Here is an 18,209-nt window from a genome sequence, read left to right on the forward strand (position 1 = left end):
TCCCCACGTACTCCTGCTGAAGAAATGCCACACTAGATGGTACACAGCCTCAAGGGCACAGCCAGGGCAAAGGTCTGAAGAACTTGGGCCAGCAGGGCAGAAGCAGGCAGAGCTCGCTTATGTACAAGTGCACGAACACGAGAGCAAAGACCCTCAACTGCCAGCCACGTTCCCCAGAACCCCCCGGCAGCGTAACGAGGTGTTTTCACTCCATGCACAGCTTGAAGCTTTAAGGTTTCGGAGAGCTAATAATACCTTTGAAATACTTGGTTCTATCTTATCCCCAGAGTGGGAAGGTTCACGCTTACCCTTGAGGAGGATTTTCTTCCCACACATCATCCCTACCGCGGGCTCAGCTCCGCTGCGTGCAGCGGTTCTCCCGCTGCGGTGCCCCACCTGGTGAGCCCACCACGCTCAGCTACACTCACACCCACACGCAGGGAATGCCAGCTCAGCGCATCGGCCTTGCTGCAGATGCTCCTTCCCTCCTCAGACGCTCGAGGGTAGCCAGACCTCTTTAGACATGTTTTCCCTCCTTTGTTGGGCTCTATCTGGCAAGTCAATTTTCCATGACAACTATCTGATTTGCCCCATTACTACAGAGATCATTTGTAAAAGCACTTTTAGTTCCAAAAACGATGACTGCCATCAAAGACAATATGATGATTTAAGTGTTTTGCACTTTCTAGCAAGCCCAAAAGAATGATTAATCACTGACTCAGGCGTACCTCATTACTTGTGCCCACAGATGCTAATTTAGAAAGTCTCCTGTGACTACCTCTCCTACTACTGCAAAGAGACTTCCATATTTTCTCCACAACCACTTCCTACAACTTTTAGCTTTAAAGAACATGTCTGTCTGTCTGACTGGCTGTTCGTAAAACGTTTGTTTTTACAGCGTCATGTGCCTCCCGGTCAAGGCTTGTAGCCCTGGGACAGTGCCTCAGTGCAGGGCCCTGCTATCTAAACAGCTTAAAAAGCTTTTGGGTGCTTTTTGTTGTTGCTGTTGTTTGTTTTGGGAGGTTTTGGCATATAAAGAGCTTTCCTCAATACAGAATTAATTTGATCAGTGTCATGGGCAGAACTTTATAGTTATCTACAAAAATTGCCTACAAGACATTGCTCAACGATCCAACTAGAAGTGCTGGAACGTAGAACAACATTACAGCAGAGGATCTGCTATGGTAGGGGGGTGGAACTAGGTGATCTTTAAGGTCCCTTCCAGCCCAAGTCATTCTATGATCTGATGGCCTTTGCTAAGGAAGGGCATGTACCACGTGTCCAACGACAATTATTACAAAGATCACTTTCTCTAAGACCTCTCAAGCTTTCTCCTTCCTCCCTGCTTTCAGGGCACGATTCCCAGAAGAGCTGGCAAGTGGGTATGTGTGGCAGATGAGATCTAACCGCACCTGCACTCCTCTGACAGCTCAAGGCTTGGCTCACACAAACCAAATTCCCCAACAGCCTGCTCTACCAGCGCGCTGCTTTGGACATTTGTTGAAGCACACAGGGCTCAGTGGCCCTCCAGATGGAGAAATTGGCATAGGGCAGGCATAAACATGAACTTAAGCCCAGCCACCACAGGCAGTACAGCCACAGCTGCACAGTACCCACTGCTTTGTCTTCCTGGAGCACGACTTGGACCTAGTTGGACCTTGATAGACTGGAAGGGGAAAGGGACGTCTGCTCCACGCACAGCTGAGGAGTACTTTGAAAGGCTCCACTCACCCAGGGGAGTGTCCACCAGGATGGCATTGTAGAGCTCCGCGGGCGTCTGAGCAATGTTCACGGCTTCCATCTGCTCAAAACTTCCCAGAGGATGGCACTTGGGCACCAGCTCGGAGATGGAACGCTGGTGCAGAGTCCCAGTGATGAGCAGAATGACGTTGTCGATCATGTAGCTGTACCTGCAGGAACCCAAGACAAAGCCTGTCACAGATGGGCTAATGCAAAAACCATCACCTGGTGCCAGACGTGAACATCTGCAGACCCCGTGAACATCTCCAGAAAGATGCACCCTTCCCACAAAGAGCTAGCAAGCTGCTTCCTTAACATCTCCTTATCTTCCCTGCCTCGATATAGAGAGTCAAGTGTAATCCCAAGTTCAGGTTCGTGCTACAGCTCAACTGCATCCCTTTGGCATCTCCTACTGACCAGTGAAGAACAGTAGATGGGAAGGGAAGTTTTGTGGAGGTTTTTGGCCAACCCTCTGCTCCGATCATAGCCAGCTCAGGCTGCTCAGGGCTTTGTCCAGCTGAACTTTGAGTCATTTCCGAGGATGTGTAGCTCACAACCTCCCTGGGGTTCTGCTCCAGTGTTTCTGACCACCCTCGCAACACAAAGGCTTTTCCTAACAGCTCCTAAAGGAGCCTGGCTGTGTAGCTGGGAACAGCCGTCCTTCCAGCCTTCCCACTGCTCCCCTCGCATTGCCTGCTCCGCAGAGAGCAGGTCACCCGTGCCAAAGCGTTCAGCACCGCAGCGAAGGGGAATCCGCAGATAACCTGACTCGAGCTCAGCTTCAGTGCCAGCAGCACCACTGCACCTTGCCAAGATATGGAGAAAAGGTCACACTTCTGCGGTCCCTCCTAAAAACAATGGGGCCGGCAGCTTTGGCACAACCTTTATTCATCCCCTCGTGGAACCACACAAAGCATTTTCACCCCTCTACCATAAACAGATGCACACTCTCACATTAGCCCCTGCTATGAAGTCCCTAACCATGTTCTCTGCTTAAATTAGATAGGATTAGGGATCAGGCTGCCTTGGGAGGGGCGTGAAGTGCAAAGGAGGCACCAAAGCAAGTTTCATCTGGGGAGCAAAGATGAGAGCATGAGACCGAGAAACATCCCTCAGTGCTTTGAGCAGCTGGTGAAAGGAGGCACAGATGGCCTGAAGATTGGGAATGTGAGAGCTGGTGGCCTCATCCTAGCAGAGGGTCTAAACAAAGGGATAAAGGTGCCATGCAAACACAAGGAAAAGCATGAGCAGGAGTGGTGCTCTAGGCACCTTCACCACAAGCTGAGCCATAAGTAAACCATGCTGCGAGAGCTGGGAACCTGAGAAACATCAAGCTAGAAGAGCTTCTGAGGTCAGAGGAAGGGCAGCATCTTTCAGATGCTGAAAGAGTAGGGTGTATTGGGATTTTGTGCCTCCTTGCTCTGACTGCTAGAGCTCTAACTCTATAAAGTTAGCAGGAAGATGGTGAAAAAGACCAGAAGGCAACCACGGCAGGAGCTGCTCCAAAACAGACAGGATTGGACCTCGATCTGTACGGCAGGAGGGGCTGTGGAGTCTGGAGCGGTAGCAGCAAGCCCTGCTCGGTTCAGGCTCCCCACGTGTACCCAGGTCCTGAAGCAAGGGAGCAGGAGCTGAAGCTTTAAGGGCAGCGGGCAGAGCAGGGCAGGACAGCGAGGCTCTGAGCACACACTGGTGGGACAGGTACGGGGATGCTGCTCTGTGTGTCCAAGCTAACCGTGCGGCTGCTTCCCTTTGAACCCCAGGAAAGGCAGGTGAGCAGAGCCAGTTAAAGGCAGATTTCCATCGTTTTTATTAGGCAGGCTCAAATATACTCAAGCAGCACATCCACGAGCAAATCCACACCTTAGTTCCTCAAACAGGTGCTGCAGGGCTGGGCAGCGCCCCGCCGGCCCCATTACTTCTGCAGAGCGCCCTTCTGCGCCCCAGGCAGCCTCGCAGGGACGGCACGGCCAGCAGCACAGCTCGCGGGGCACTGGGAAACCTCCCGTTGCCTGAAACCTGCAGGGTCACTATCCTCCCTTCTGTTTGTGCAGCCCAATCTCCCCGGCAGCGAGAGGGGCCTGTTTGTAAGAGCCCAGGGCAAGTCCCTCGCGGCGAGCGGCTGCTCCGGGTAAATACAGACATCTGCAGCTCCGTGAGGTGTGCCAGAGTAAAGGCAGAGCAGAAGGGTCATTTACCAGCTCTGCCACCTGCCCTCAGGCACACGCAGGCCTGCTCAGTGCCACACAGGGCTCTCACCAAAGCAAGGTGACAACGTAGGGCCGGACCACAACCATTTCTTCAGCTTCCACGTTGGAGGAAGAGGCTAGGAAATAAATCATTTCATGGTAGGCTAGCACAGCTCTTTCCTAGGCTCAGGAAGGAGTCCTGCTCTCCACAAGCTGTTTGTGACTTGCAAGGAGCCTGGCCAGAGCTGGAGAGGAACCGAGACAAAACGCCTGGAGCCCTTTCTACCTGTAGGACTTCAGAGCACCTTAGCCCTGGTGTGCTGGATCAATGTTCACAGTCAGAAGAAGATTCGTCTTTGCAGGAGTTACCCTGTGCAAAACAGCAGGAAATTTCACTTTTAAATTTCCTCTGTGACAGTGTTGCAAGCCTGTGCAGTAACTAGAGCTGCAGCAGGACAAAGGTCTTGTAGGGCCTGCCAAGGCCAGGCAGACACCAGCACACCCCAGTAACCCTTCCTGATAGTTAGCTAAGGATGAATCCCATTTCCTTCAGGCAAGCCCAGGCTCATACTCAGCCCCTGCTTCAACCCAGTAAAAATCGTTATGGCTTAGTCAGCTGTGGCTGTGAGGCACGTCTCCCAGTGCCAGGGCAGCTGGAAAAGCCTCTCCTCATCTGTGCATGGGGCAACACTTGGCTTTCCTGTGCCAGGTCCCAACAAGAATGCATCTGCTTCCAGTAGCACAGCTGTACTAAAACCAGAGTAGAGGTCCTGGCTACTTCGGCATTTCCACCCAAGCCCCAAGGATTAGGTTTATTGGTGGCAGCAGCTCTCCCCCAGCTACTTTTTGAATAGAGTGGCCTTTGTCATTGCCTTCCTCATCGCCTATCAGGTTCTTATCAGCTTCCAACGTTTCATGGTTAATGCATGCCCGGGCTCCTTAGGAAGACACGAGCCTGCTGCGTATTTGAGCTCCAAAAGCATTTTAACCTTCACTCTCCGTGCAGCCGGTAAGGGGACCGGGCTCTAGGGCACGTGTCAGGAAACAGGAGCAGCCGGCTGCTCGCAGCACCACGAAGCCCTGCTGCAGCCTGCAAGGCAAGAACGTGCTTTATGCTCTGGCTCTGAGCTGCTACCTGCCCACACAGGGCCTGAAAGGGCTGGCTGGGTGATCAGACAGCATTTCACGTGTACGCTTACATCCTGCCTTGCTTTCGCTCACTCGATTGAGGTGTGGCGTATTCCAGAAATTCACATTCACAGAACTACGGTTTTAGCCGATTCCTAGAAGCATCAATACTGGTTCACACTAGAGCAGACTTTCTTACGTGGGGACAGGAAGGAGTTATCGAGCACAGAAATATCACTCGCAGCAGGAGAGATGCTGGCTGACGGCTTCCTGAGGTCCGACACGACCGGAGCAGTACCTGCGCTCCTCCGGCAGCACCCAGCTCAGCACCGTACGACCGGGCAACGCTCAGCACACAAAACAAGAGCTGGGACAATGCCCAAACAAGCCAAACGGTGCGTGGGGAGCGGTGTGAAAGCCTGCCTTCCAGCAGCAGGTCAGAGAGACCGTCCTCAGTCCTGGCTTTGGGAGGTGCAGTCGCAGATGGGCGCAGCAGAGACGACCCCAGGAAAACAGAGCAGAAGCAGGCACGGGAAGCTAACTTCTGGGACAGGCATCCGTGGGCGATCCGTGGATGATCTGTGGATGCCTGTCCAGCAGATCGCGGAGAGGAAAGACCCACGCAATGGCTGCATACAGGTAATTTGGTGATGTATGTTTACCTCCAGTGGGATTTATTAAGTACAGCCCCAGACAAACAAGACACGCAGGAAAGACTGCAGGGGCCTGCTGAATATTGAGAAAGGCTTTTCACCAGGGGAGCACATAAAACGCACGAACGCTCATCACGTGGGGCGTTTACAACGCAGCCTGCAGGCACCAGGGCAGAGCCCTGCGAGGCAGCGACCCCAAGACAGTAACGGCTTCTCCCTCCCCCACTTCCTAATCTAATCATAAAGAGTCATTGTCCCGCAGCAGATAGGTTGGTTTTTTATTGCTTTCTGCTCCAGGATACTAAAGAAACCGTAAACAATGCCGCAAGTGGTCACAAAGCATGACTAATGACAGAACATTGCATGACCTGCGTTTCTCAGGGATCCTCCGAAAGCCCTGCCAGACTGCAGTGTAACAGCTGCTCTGCGCAGGGTCAGGAGGACAGCCCCGGTGGCAGCGGTGAAACGCAGCAATCGGGGGGCTGATGTGGGAGCAGAGCCCCTGGTAGGGGAGAGGGGCTTGGGGTCCTTGTGTGCCCTGCTGCCAGAGCCACGGCTTGAAGGGAAAGGCCAGGGGTATCCACCCCGAGCCTCCCTTCTCCCCCTGTGCAGGAAAAAGCTCGCCTCCCCCCGCGGGCTCCGATCCAGGCTTGCAGACTGGAGTGACCTGAGTCATGCCAAGCTATTCTGAGTGCTCGTGGCCAACCAAACGGCGCTGCGTAAGCACAGCCAGCGCAGCAGCGAGCAGCCTGACTGTGCAGCTTGGTACACGGCCGCATCCCAAAGCGTGCGGGATGGGTTAAGGTATTGCTCAGGCAACTTCAATGCTTTCCAAAACCAGCATCAGACTTCAGTGCTGACCGATGCAAGGCAAAAGTCTCTGGGAGACTGCCCTGGGCAGTTACTCAGATCACTGTAGAAACATGTGTTTATTTTGGGATAAAAGGGAAAACTCCAGCGGGATCAGAGCAGTGCTCTAAATTGTGTGAATTCTAGAGACAGCTTTAAATTACTATGCAGGCGCTCTTACATCTAGTGCTTCCCTCTTGCAGCTCATTCAGTTCAGGGCTGGGGAAAAGCAGCTGCAGGAAATATTTTGGGATCAGCTGTAGCACTGCTTCCCTGCGTTTGTGCACAAGTACCCAGGATCATCCCTATATCCCACGGGGTTCAAGACCCGAGCAAAAGTGCTGGTACACGGAGCCATTTCTTACATCTCTTGGGCTCTGAATGCAAGCAGCCATTGGGGAAAGCAAGGCACAGGCTTCAAAGCACAAAGGAGCAGTAGCTGACCCTAAGAACAGTGCCAACACCTGAGAGGTTTGCATCTGGAGCATGGCTTTACCATCATCAGTGCACAACTGTACAGCTGCCCTGAAGGGGAAAGGAAAGGGACCTCAGGAGGATCCCGAGGTTCGAGGCTTGTTCGAGTAATAGACAGCAATGAACTGAAATAAATCCTAAAGTCAAATTTTCAGCTCAGACAAGAACAAGTCAGACCGGCAGCCTCTGCCCAGGACGTTTTACCCACTGTCTGCAGCCGAAATTCAGGCAGTCCAGGGAATGCAGATGCAGCGCGATCATCTCCACCGAGGTGTGCTGACCTCTTTCTCTCTTTCTACACTCTCTTTCCTAGCATCACACCAACAAAAACCACACGCAAGCGGTAGTTTTGTGAACCTGCTAAAGAAAAAGCTGAGAATTTTATGGTTGCCACCACAAACCAAGGGCACTCAGCCAATAAGTGGGTGCTCTACTAAACTTAGATCAACGAGACCATTTCACAGCAGAGAGCTATAACTTCACGGTACTACAGAGGCTGTGGCAGCCTTTCAAATCCAAGTATCCAGGAATGTTCTCAGCATTAATCTATATTTAGCTGCATCTCCACATGATTTTTACCATCTTCTAGTGAGTCTAGATCTCTTGGGATACTGACCTCAGTTTTCCAGTGGTATCATCCGGCAACTTATAAGCACTCATTCAGAGTTAGCCACAAAGGCTAATTAGAAAAAAAAAATCAAAGAAGTACTTTAATTTTGAAGTTTTATGAATATGATGATGTGTTCTAGATGCATACAAACCCCTTGAAACAGCACTATTGTTTTGAACACCTCGCAGCCTCATGCAAGAGTCTCTGGTTGCTTAAATTCGATGCCTTAAAGCTTGACCTCGCAGCTTGAGTAACACTAGGCTGGTACGCACGGCTGAGCCCTAGCACTCTGTGCTGTGCTGAGGCAGACTTGAGCACTAATTACGTTTTAAATATTGACCAGAAACATCTCATCATGCTGCCTGCACATAAACCAGTTGCAAAAGCCAAGCTTGCATACACTATTTTGCCACCTTCCTCACATCGCACGGCTTCGCAATGTTTACACAGTTCTACGTGAGCATCTGCTGGGCTTCTAACTGAGGAGGGCCTGAAGAGGGACCCAAGGCACGCCAGCCTTCAGAAGCAACATCTCTTGGCCTCCAGGCTCTTTTGGGGCTGAAACTGCCTGTCTAGAGCACTGAGTGAGGCAAATCTTTCGGAAAGTAGAAGGAAAATGAAAGCTGCTGAGGTCCAACACCAAAAGACCTTTAAAAGAGTTTCCACGAAGGAGTGAAGCACGTTACACGGGGGCAGTAGTGCTCAGTGAACGTTCATCCAGCTGAAGGCGTGCACGCAAGGTGCCTTCTGGAAAAGCTGCAACCATGCATAAATCCATCAGAGGAGCACAGGTAGCCTCACACCATACTCCTTCCCCTTCATTTTAATGCCTCCAAGAGACGCCGAAGGAACAGGAGGCAAGGGCAAGAACCCTTCCTGCAGGCTGCAGAATAAGCAGAGGGAATCAGCTTTAAGCAGAGCCAGAGAAGGCAGTTAAATCCACACACTGCCTCTGGATGAAACAGCATCAGCGTGGATGTGGGTGTAGTGCAAGGTGATGTGTTCTCACCTAATCACCTACAGCTTGCCTGCTAGGGCCCCTTCTCAGGGCTGCAAAGCTTCGTTGGGAAGATTTATGTTTGTTAATGTAACGTGGGCTTACATCTGGAGCTCATCACTACCATTTTGCTGCATCTTTATTACCACCAACAATAATCACAGAATATCCAAATTGGAAGGGACCCGCAGGGATCATCGAGTCCAACTCCTGGACTCGCTTTAATAATGCTTTGCTGGCTTTTCTGATGATTGCTGCAGCTCGGTGTGCTTGCCAGGCACCATGCTAACACCTTCCAAGTGAAGAACAGCGCTGGTCAGTAGAAGTAGGGTTATGGTGTCCCAGATTAAATGAACTGGCGAAATGAAATGTGCTCCAGGTGCTACAGGCTTGGGAATAAAGCACAACACACAGTGAAATCCACCTTTCAAAGAACACGCTGCCCTTTCCAAAGCGGACACCCACGGCTACACAGTTTTCAAAGACGACTCCTGCAGCCACCAGTCAGGCGCACAACCCAGTTAGCTTCACGGACACTCGTTCTGGGAAACTGGTGTGAGTGCTGTCCCTCGGGTAAGCAGGGGAGCAGATGCAGTTCTGATGCTACCATCCGGAGGACACAAGCCTGTGATCATTTCCAGACCATTAGTTTTGTGCCCTCTTATTTTGAATGTTGCATAACCCCTCCAAGAACTTGGCTTATCAGTTCAACTTTGCACTCCCTGCAAACAGGGAAGCTGTTTGTCAGGAACCTGTGCTGCTCTGCCAAAACCGTCTCTGCCAGAAAAGGCTCATAAACCTTTTATTGCAGGATCCCCAGCTGCTATGGTAATTTTTCCTTCCCAAACCCACCGCCACCAAGGTCTCAGCAACTAGTTGAAAACAGCATAGTACAGTTTTCACCACAACAGCATCGGAAAAGATCCTTCAGGTTGTTGCATTTGCCCAAATGAACTGCCAGTGCCTGTAATGTAAAGCATTAGGAGTTATTTTTGTAAGAAAGGGCTTCAAAAGGAGGCAGTCATATTTTGTAACCTCACGCAACGATGCCAGGATGCATCAGTACATTTAGAATAAAGACAAGCAGCTTCCTACTCCAGAGGAGAGGATTATTGCTCTTCAGCTCAAGTAGCAGTTGAAACAGTTTGGCTTTAGAAAACCACTGCCGTAAGATTAAGTTTCAACTCAAAGTCATGCAGCAGAAACTAGATCTATCCAGTGCTGGGGAGAGGCAGAGCAGGAACGGGTCACGAAGAAGGTAGTAGAGGGAAGTGTCAGCTAAGAAAAGGCATGTGCAAGGGGAAAAAGTACATGCAGCCTAGTCAAAAACAGGTCTTGTGACCACAAAAACACACCAGAAGCCAAGTTCCCAGGTACATCACTGGGGCAACAAGGACTCTGTTCTTGAGGTCTAGCAGACTGGTGAGGCAAAGACAAATGATGTCCTAGCCCGTCCTCTGCTGACAGGCTCGATCGCAGACTTGGACAACGTGTTCACACCCGACTTCACCTCAAGCCTTGCTCCTGCAGCGGCCTCTGAGTCTGGTTTCAGCAGCCACCAGCAGCTCCCCCAGCCTGACCACGGGATTGAGCCCTCCTCTGCCCATCAGCTTGCTGCAGGGGCTCAAGCCTCCGAACGGCTGCCAGAGCCCCCAGCCACGCTGCTGAGGAACCGGGCTTTCACTAGCAGGGAAAACCCTGTGCTGGAGCAAGGGCAAAAAAGCTTTCCCTCCCTCCACTGGAAAAAATACCAAAGCTGACAATCTGATCGGGCTACAGCTGACTAGAGTCAGGAGAAATGGCACAGAGCAGAGATAAAAGGATCCTATCTGAACTGTAGGCAGGAGCACTGGAAGGGAAGACGGACAGGACATGGCATTGTGTCAGGCTAACACAAAGAACAAAGCCTTTACAGAGAGGCAGGGCAGAACATCACTGAGAAGAACCTAAAACCCACTTCCATCCCGCAAGTCAATATGTGCTTGCTGAATTCAGGAAGTGGGTTTTGCTGTTTCAAGTACACTTAATACCTGTTTGTTGCTGCCCTACAGAACGTCGCCACATTCCCTCAGCCAAACAGTCAGTTATTTGTGTTGGAGCAGAGAAGCTAACAACCAGCTTGTGCCCATCACTCAGACCTACTACGGTCGACTGAAAAACACAGGGAAGCACCAGCAGTCATCCAGCGAGGAGCTGCGCAGCGAGGCACAGAGCTAGCAGGTGTTTTGTAGGGGCTGTGGAAGGCTCAATAAGTTGAGCTCTCAGCAAGTTGAGTTCCTCCTTGCAGCGATACGCAGTGGCACAGGAAGCCAACTACAGCTAGAACCTGAAAAAACAAGAGGGAAGTCAGCCAACTTCCTCAATATTTTGGTACTGACAATGCAGTGCTGCCACGGAGAGGATCGGAGCCAGGAAAGTCACTGGGGAAAGGAGCACCACCGGGCAGAAATCAGTGACAGCAAGTAGCTTTGGGACAAAGACCTTGCTTTGGGGCTGCGTATAGCTGAGTTCTTGCCGCAGCTCAGTCCGTGTGCTTTTAGACGCCCTCCTCTCCCCCAGGCTCTGCAGGGGAGCTGGCTCCTGCCCACCTCGGTGGGTGCCCACCCTTACCTACGTGCTGCAGGCACCTGGGTGCAGGCAGCCGCGGGGCTGGGGTGCCACCTTCTGGCAAGCTGCGGGCAGCGCTGCCTCCTCCAGGAGCTGGGCAAGGGCAGCACACGGGGAACACGAGTCCTCTGGGAGCTCTGGAGCCTCCACGCCATCCCAGCTCAAAGCCGGAGGTGTGCCAGCCGGTCACAGCAGCGCTGGGTATCGCAGATCCTGCTTCCCCCGTCCCCATCGCCTGGCTCACGGACTGCTCAAGGAGGCAAGAGAAACCACGCGGCGTAATCCCACACAGGGATGAACAGCGTGGCTTTGGTCAGCTCTGGAGCAGCTGAAGGTGGAAAGGTCCCACGATCAGCTCCCCAGATCTCACCTCTCCTATGAAGAAAGGTTGAGGGAGCCAGGGATGTTCAGCCTGGAGAAGAGGAGGCTCAAGGAAGACCTCAGTGAGACCGTTCAGTACTTAAAGGGAACTTCTAACAAGGATGGAGAAGGACTCTTTACTCGGGTAGATAATGATACAACAAGGGGGAATGGGCTTAAACTAAAAAAGGGGAGATTTAGACTAGACATTAGGAGAAAATTCTTCGCTGTAAGAGTGGTGAGGCACTGGCACAGGCTGCCCAGAGAAGCTGTGGATGCCCCATCCCTGGAGGTGTTCAAGGCCAGGCTGGATGGGGCCCTGAGCAACCTGATCTAGTGGGTGGCATCCCAGCCCATGGCATGGGGATGGAGTTAGATGGTCTTTGAGGTCCCTTCCAACCCGAGCCGTTCTATGATTCTGTGATCTCCTCAGCAATGTGACCCAGGTTAAGGTCTGAGCACCTCCTAAAACAGGTAACTCTGGAGAGCACGATAGCAGTGCGTGGATCAACTCAGAAGCATCCCAGACTTCAGCTGGATGTTCACGAACCAGAAAGCCTGACTCTTTTTTTAAATGCTTGATCCACCTCGGGGCACCAGCCACCTACAGCCGGGCTGCTCTCCGTGAGGTGGTACCTGTCTCGTGTGACATCCTCCAATGTTCTCACAAAGGCCAAAAACGTTAAGTACATAAAAAGCATCCTAGAGCAGCGAGCTTTGGAACTGTACTGGACACACCACAAAACATTTCCTTCCATTTTAAGCTTGACATATAGCTCCTGCAATTCCACTCCAGCTATCTGGGACGCGCATGGGAAGCTTCGCATGGTACAATACTTTGAAACTACTGCCCCCTGCCTCAAACCAAGATCTACTACAACCCATGGGGCAGTTTCAGGGAACAGAACACAGCCTGAAAGGCACCCCAAGAAGTCACTGCTAGCCTACACCCTTTTCCATCATCCCACTCACTAAATATATTAGGATTATGAAGGGAAGGGCAAAACCAGTACCCTATCCAAACTCCTTGTGCTTCCCTATCCTCATTCTTCTGCTTTAACTTGTCTGTAGTGCTATCAGAGCTTCTAACAGGCTGACAGCAACTCCCACCTCGGTCCAGCTGAAGCTGCGAACACATTCTCTGTTTCAGCAATACGCCACCGGTGTGATGAGGGCAGACCCCGAGGAGACCGCTCCACCAGCAGCACACCAGAACTACGATGAAATGCCACTGAACACTCAGACTCCTCGCAGAAAAGGCTCCGCAAGAGGGTGGAGACTCTTCCTGCAGGAAGAGTTTTTATTCTGCTTCATCTTCTGCCTTCCTCCAGGCTATGAAGACAGCCGCATTAAAACAAATCTTCAGCAAAAAGAAGAGATGAGAGCAAAGACAATTCGAGGAAGAAACGTCCTGTGCCAAATGGGAGTGATACATTCAAGAAGAGATTACGCAGTAGGCGAGATGTACAGATATCTGCACGGGGTTGTTTTGTTCTACACAGCTCTCCGAAATCAGAGACAGAGGCTGAACAAGATCAGAGTTAAACCGAGCTGAGAGCGAACACCAGCTTTAAAGTCAAATCATTCAAACAGCTGATAAGATCCAGCCTGTCACATTACACGAGAAATTTCAGGTCTTCTGCACAACTCCAGCTCAATGTAAACAAGGATAAGAGTCAACAGGGCTGATGTAACAGGGAACGGGATTTCCACAGCCACCTGCAGCCCTCCAAAGTCACGCAGTGTGTTACCAGGCAGGCACGGCCTGACACCTCACAGTTCATCTTTTTCAAACATCAGTTTTCAAAGTGGAACCAACAGGGAACAAAGTTTCTAAGTCTGCAAAATACTCATGTGTCCTGCCTGGGCTGTTGTCTTTAAAACAATACAAGAGGAGCTAAAAAACAGACTAACAGTGATTACGAGGATACTTCCACAGAGACAACATTGCTGCCCTTCAGTTTTAGGGAAAAGGAAAAGCATCAGTGGAGGACAGCCTACCCAGTATGGCCAGGCTCTAACCGTCCTGATGTTTTTACAACAAATTCAAGTTTGGCCAAATGGCATTTTGAAACTTCTATTATCTGAAGCTTCAGAAAATAGAAGAGATTGCTCCATACAACTCAGATGATGACCTAGAAACTGCTCCAACCACTGGGAGTGCTGCTGCAGGATGAGGGCCTTGCCATGCCTTGCTGATGTCATGCTTCGTATCTGGAGCCAGATAAGGAAATTCCATGAGCTTTAGTGACAGGCATGTAAGAAAAAGCTACCTCTTAGAAAATAGGAAAGGCTTAAAAAAAGACAGGTGGCTTTAGCACAGTGACCCAGAAAATTACAGATATGAGGCACTGGGTTAGACAAATGAGATAGTGGGACTGTTTAGACATGGAATGATTACAACAGGAAGGACCTGCAAGAACGCTGTGCTATTTCGAGCCTTTTACATCAGCTGAACCAGCTGTGGAACTGCACACAGGAGCCGAGTGTCTGTTCACACACTGACACAGGCGTGCTGAGCCTGCCCCAGCCCTGCCCTCTCCTGCTGCACACTCTAGGCCCTCCTTTTCCCTAATGCTGGCGTTTGTTGGATCCCACCAAGCTAGCCGAGGAAACTAATTGGAGATTAACCCCAAAAGGAGAAAGTTGTTCAATTTTTGGCCAGCTCAGCTCCCTGAACCAGTTTACGATGGGGTCAGATGCAGGCTTACAGCCACTGGGATTGGATGGCAGGATCACAGCAGCCCTGATGAAGAGTCAGAACCAGCACTGCCACACTGTCATGTGCATGTTGATATTCTGGAACAGAATCACACTAAAAGCCCTGGAAAATCTACGTTAGGGACAAGGGTAAATGCCTCAGCTCTAATACAGGCTAAAGGCAGTTCTGCAGAGAAGGCAGGCAAGCAGCAGTGCAAGCAAAGCACGCACACCCTAGGAGCAAAAGCCTTTACCACCACAGGAATGCTGTGCCAGCTTGTTTGAGACCTCCAGAACAGTTCCATCCAAAGAGCTGCAGAAAACACAGTAGGTACAGGGCTCAGTGTGGAAAGTTGGTCTGAGAGTCCCCGAGTCTGGATGAACAAGGTTTCACGAGCTGTTAAGAACACCGGGTACTCACGTGATGAAGTCCAGAAAACTCGCTAGGGGTTCGTACGCGTGGTTCCTCATGTGCCGGAACTCCACCACCATCTTCTCCTTCAGCTTGTCGTCTATGACGGAGACGGTGAGCGGGGACGCCTCGTTCGCCAGGAAGTTCCCATAGTCGGTGCTCTGCAGGTGCAGCTTCAGGTCTGAAAAAGAAAGCAGAGGTCCACGCTACAGGGTTTGTGCTGGGTGGGGTTCTGAGCATACCTGAGGAAGCTGGGGGCCAGCTCTGGGCATTCCCTTCTCTGAAAGGTCACCTAGACAAAAACCTACACATTAAAAGCCATAGTTACGTTTGCACTCAGCTTTATCGCGGACCATCTTATCACAGGAAAAAGATCAGTTCCACTGCAGCAGCCGTGCCCCATCTTAAAAGGGAAATGGTCACTGTCTGCATAACTGAGCACATATCTCTGCCAGCTTGCTTGATAAGATGAAAGGCTACTGATTTTCTAGGAAAAAAGTATTTGCTACTGGCCTTAACGTCTAGAGAACTTAAGTCTTATTTCCTCTAGCCAAAAGTACTCTGGTCACAGGCTTCTGAGATGCGATCAGGACCGAGAGCCCACCTGCCTCCAACAAACAGGTGTCCTCAGCAATGACTGGCAGGCAGGAGGCGTCCGAAACACTTTCAAAGCCAAAGAGACGCAAGCAACAACCTTGAAATTGTAAAGCTGCTAGGACATCATCAAGTGAGTCCAACCAACTACTCTGGTAAAGTCAGGCATCACAAGGCAGAGAGGGGCTGGCGAAGAGGAAGCCCATCCTAACCCATCTCGCACAGCAGGCATTCCCTGCTCAGGATGGAGGAACGTGCTCAGAAGCCTTCCTCCCCTCCAGCTTCGAGCAGTTTCCTCTGGTACCCTTGCTGCAGGTCAGGTGCCCACCTGAGCCACAGTGCTGGACAGCAAGCAACCACAGCATGCTGACCTCTGTCAAGATAAAAATCCTGTGTGAGCCAAATGCATTTAAGTGTCCGTATGGAAAAACTGAATCCAGAGCTGAGGAACGTCATATAATCCCATTCCTCACAGCATTACTAGCTGCACTGGTACATGGTGTTCACCTCCCTTCAGCTTCACCTCTGAGGGCCAGTTAGGCAAGCATCCTCCCAGGGATTCAAGGCCTTTATGGGGGGAAAGGAGAATAGCTGGAAGAGTTTAGCCAAACCAGATGTGAACGCACTGTCCAGAGAAAACAAACAGAAAAATCAAGAAACTTCTCCCTGCTTTCCCTGAAGCAGGAGCACTGAGGTTGCCTTCCCCTCCTGCTGAACCACGCATGTCCTCAGCACCACAGGATGAGCATGGCAACCTGCACACGGACAGAGAGAGAAGTGAGAGAAATGCACATGCATAATATGACATGGGTCAAGCCTAGCTTGAGGAGACTGATCTTTTGACGTTACAGTCAGCTACAGCCACGAGCTGGACAGCATTCTCAGCACTGAGCTCCAAGCTGAGCTTGTACTGTACAGCGTGACACTGGCCTCATCCAGAGGGGCAGGGGGGTCAAAAAGCTTTCAGGCTGACTTAAATTCTTCTGGGTATTTCCAACGGGGTCCAGCAAAGACATTTTTGACCCAGCACTGTTTCGTTACGAAGACGTTACCACTGCTAAGTCTCACAGGAAACAGATGGTGGTTATAGAGGGGGGTGAAAAAAGGCCAGACACTTAATAGCACTCAGTTTCTGTCATGTTTCTCAGCAGTTTCCAGGACAGTTTTATACTCCACTTACTTTTAATAAGGAATCCTGGATGCAGCAAAGAGAGCTACTTGCTCAACAGCTTGCATCATGGCTGAAGCAAAGCAGAAACTTAACCTAGATCTCTGCTCCCCAGGCTGTGCTGCAGCCCAACAGCTGTGCTCTGTTCCACCAGAGCACCATGAACTTCTGCTCATACTTCTGAGACGGGAAAACACGAGCTGGATAACGGAGATGATGGATGCTTTTTTTTCCCCAACATGACCTTTGCTACAAAGTCAAGCACCCCAAAACCAGATCATGCCAAAACTCAGAAAGCCCCTCGCCTCTGTTTGGCCTGCACAGGTTTGTTACTGCTGATGGTCACCTCCTCCCTGATGGCAATCACTTGGTGAACCCCCCAAAACCCAGCTCCCAGGAAGCTCCCACCGAGCAGTTCTGCACCTACCTGGCTTCTGACAGCTAAGACGGTGACAATATATCAGAATTAAGTCTTGCTGAGTTTTCAGTCCCCCCAAAATATACCCTAGAAAGTCTGGGCTTGTACCAAGACCTAGGGCTACAAGGTAAACTGAGGCAACGCTGACATCAGTCTTTCCAAAACAAGACGACTTTTGATGATGAGCTTTGGAGTACGAGTGGAAATTAAGTGCCGCTGTCAGATCAGAGCTTTACCAGCTTGCAGTTAATGGAAGCTGGAGAAAGCACGGAGCAAAAGTCAGCAGCTGCTCACCAAGCATGAGAGAAAAGGTTCCAGCAGGAGGATTGTGCCCGTGTAATCAGACTGCAGGGTAAGGCTCAGGGGACTGCAGCAGCTACACCCACGTACCGCCTCCTCTAAGTTCCCTGTAACAGCCCTGATGGAAGCTCAGGCTGTGCAAGAAGGCATGTGATGTTGTTTTGCAGCTATACGGGAACTTGGAGAGGAAACCGCTGCTGCATATCCTACCAGATCTTGTTTCAGCAGGGAAACTTCCAAGGCTTTCAGCTTATTTCCTCAACTCCAACACAACAGAAGAGAGGGGAGAAGTGTTTTAAGGATGCCTTGCGACAGCCCCATTGCAGCCACCAGCTCCACAAAAGCTGCTTACTGAAGTTATTACTCAGCTCAAACAGCTTGCTGAGAGCAGTGCACGGCGCAGACAAATCGGGGCAAATGCAGCCAAAGCCCCGCGTTCAGCTTTAGCTCTCCTCGACGAAAGTGATGGATCTGAGCACTGCTTCTAGCCCCGGAGCTGAGACCTCCCAGCAACAGCGAGCCTCCTGCATTCCCCTGGGCTGAGGGGGAAATGAAAACAACAGGGGAAAGCTGTAAGACTCCCGAGGCAGACAGTCCCATCCCCAACACCTCGAGCACGGCGGGAGGCCAGGCAGAAGAAGCTGGTGCCAAGCAGGGGCCTGGCAAAGAGAAGAGCTCAGCACTTGTTTGAAGAGCTGCGTGCCACTTCTGGCGTGCCCGAGCTGCTGCAGGAAGGGACCTGGCGGTGCCACCACCACCACCTGCAGCTCAGCTCCAACCTTTGAGGCCGCAAGAATCCTCCTCGCTGCCTGGCCCCTTGGTGCTGGAGAGCCAGCGCCAGGGATGGAGGGACGGGAAAAGCGCAGCCAAGCGGGCAGGGCTGCCCCCCACGCGCTCTGGCTGTGCCTCGCAGCCTCTCCATCAACAGCTCCGAGCAAGTTCTGCCCGGCCGGAGTGTTTTGTCCCGCGCAGCGAGGGGGCTGGCCCCCCACGCCACAGCACAAGAGCCA

General features: G+C 51.4%; 1 protein-coding gene across 1 annotated transcript in view; it reads right to left on the minus strand.

Moving 5' to 3' along the window:
- ATP6V0D1 (ATPase H+ transporting V0 subunit d1) overlaps positions 1–18,209 on the minus strand; it is a 36,754-nt gene that overhangs the window by 10,793 nt on the left and 7,752 nt on the right. Inside the window, exons 2-3 of the mRNA XM_067004156.1 lie at positions 14,729–14,900; positions 1,732–1,910 (exon numbers count right to left, since the gene is read on the minus strand). Of these exons, the coding sequence (XP_066860257.1) occupies positions 1,732–1,910; positions 14,729–14,900 (351 nt within the window). The remainder of the gene's footprint in view (positions 1–1,731; positions 1,911–14,728; positions 14,901–18,209) is intronic.

Source organism: Anser cygnoides, chromosome 12 (genome assembly GCF_040182565.1).
Source record: "Anser cygnoides isolate HZ-2024a breed goose chromosome 12, Taihu_goose_T2T_genome, whole genome shotgun sequence".
Lineage (NCBI taxonomy): Eukaryota > Metazoa > Chordata > Aves > Anseriformes > Anatidae > Anser > Anser cygnoides.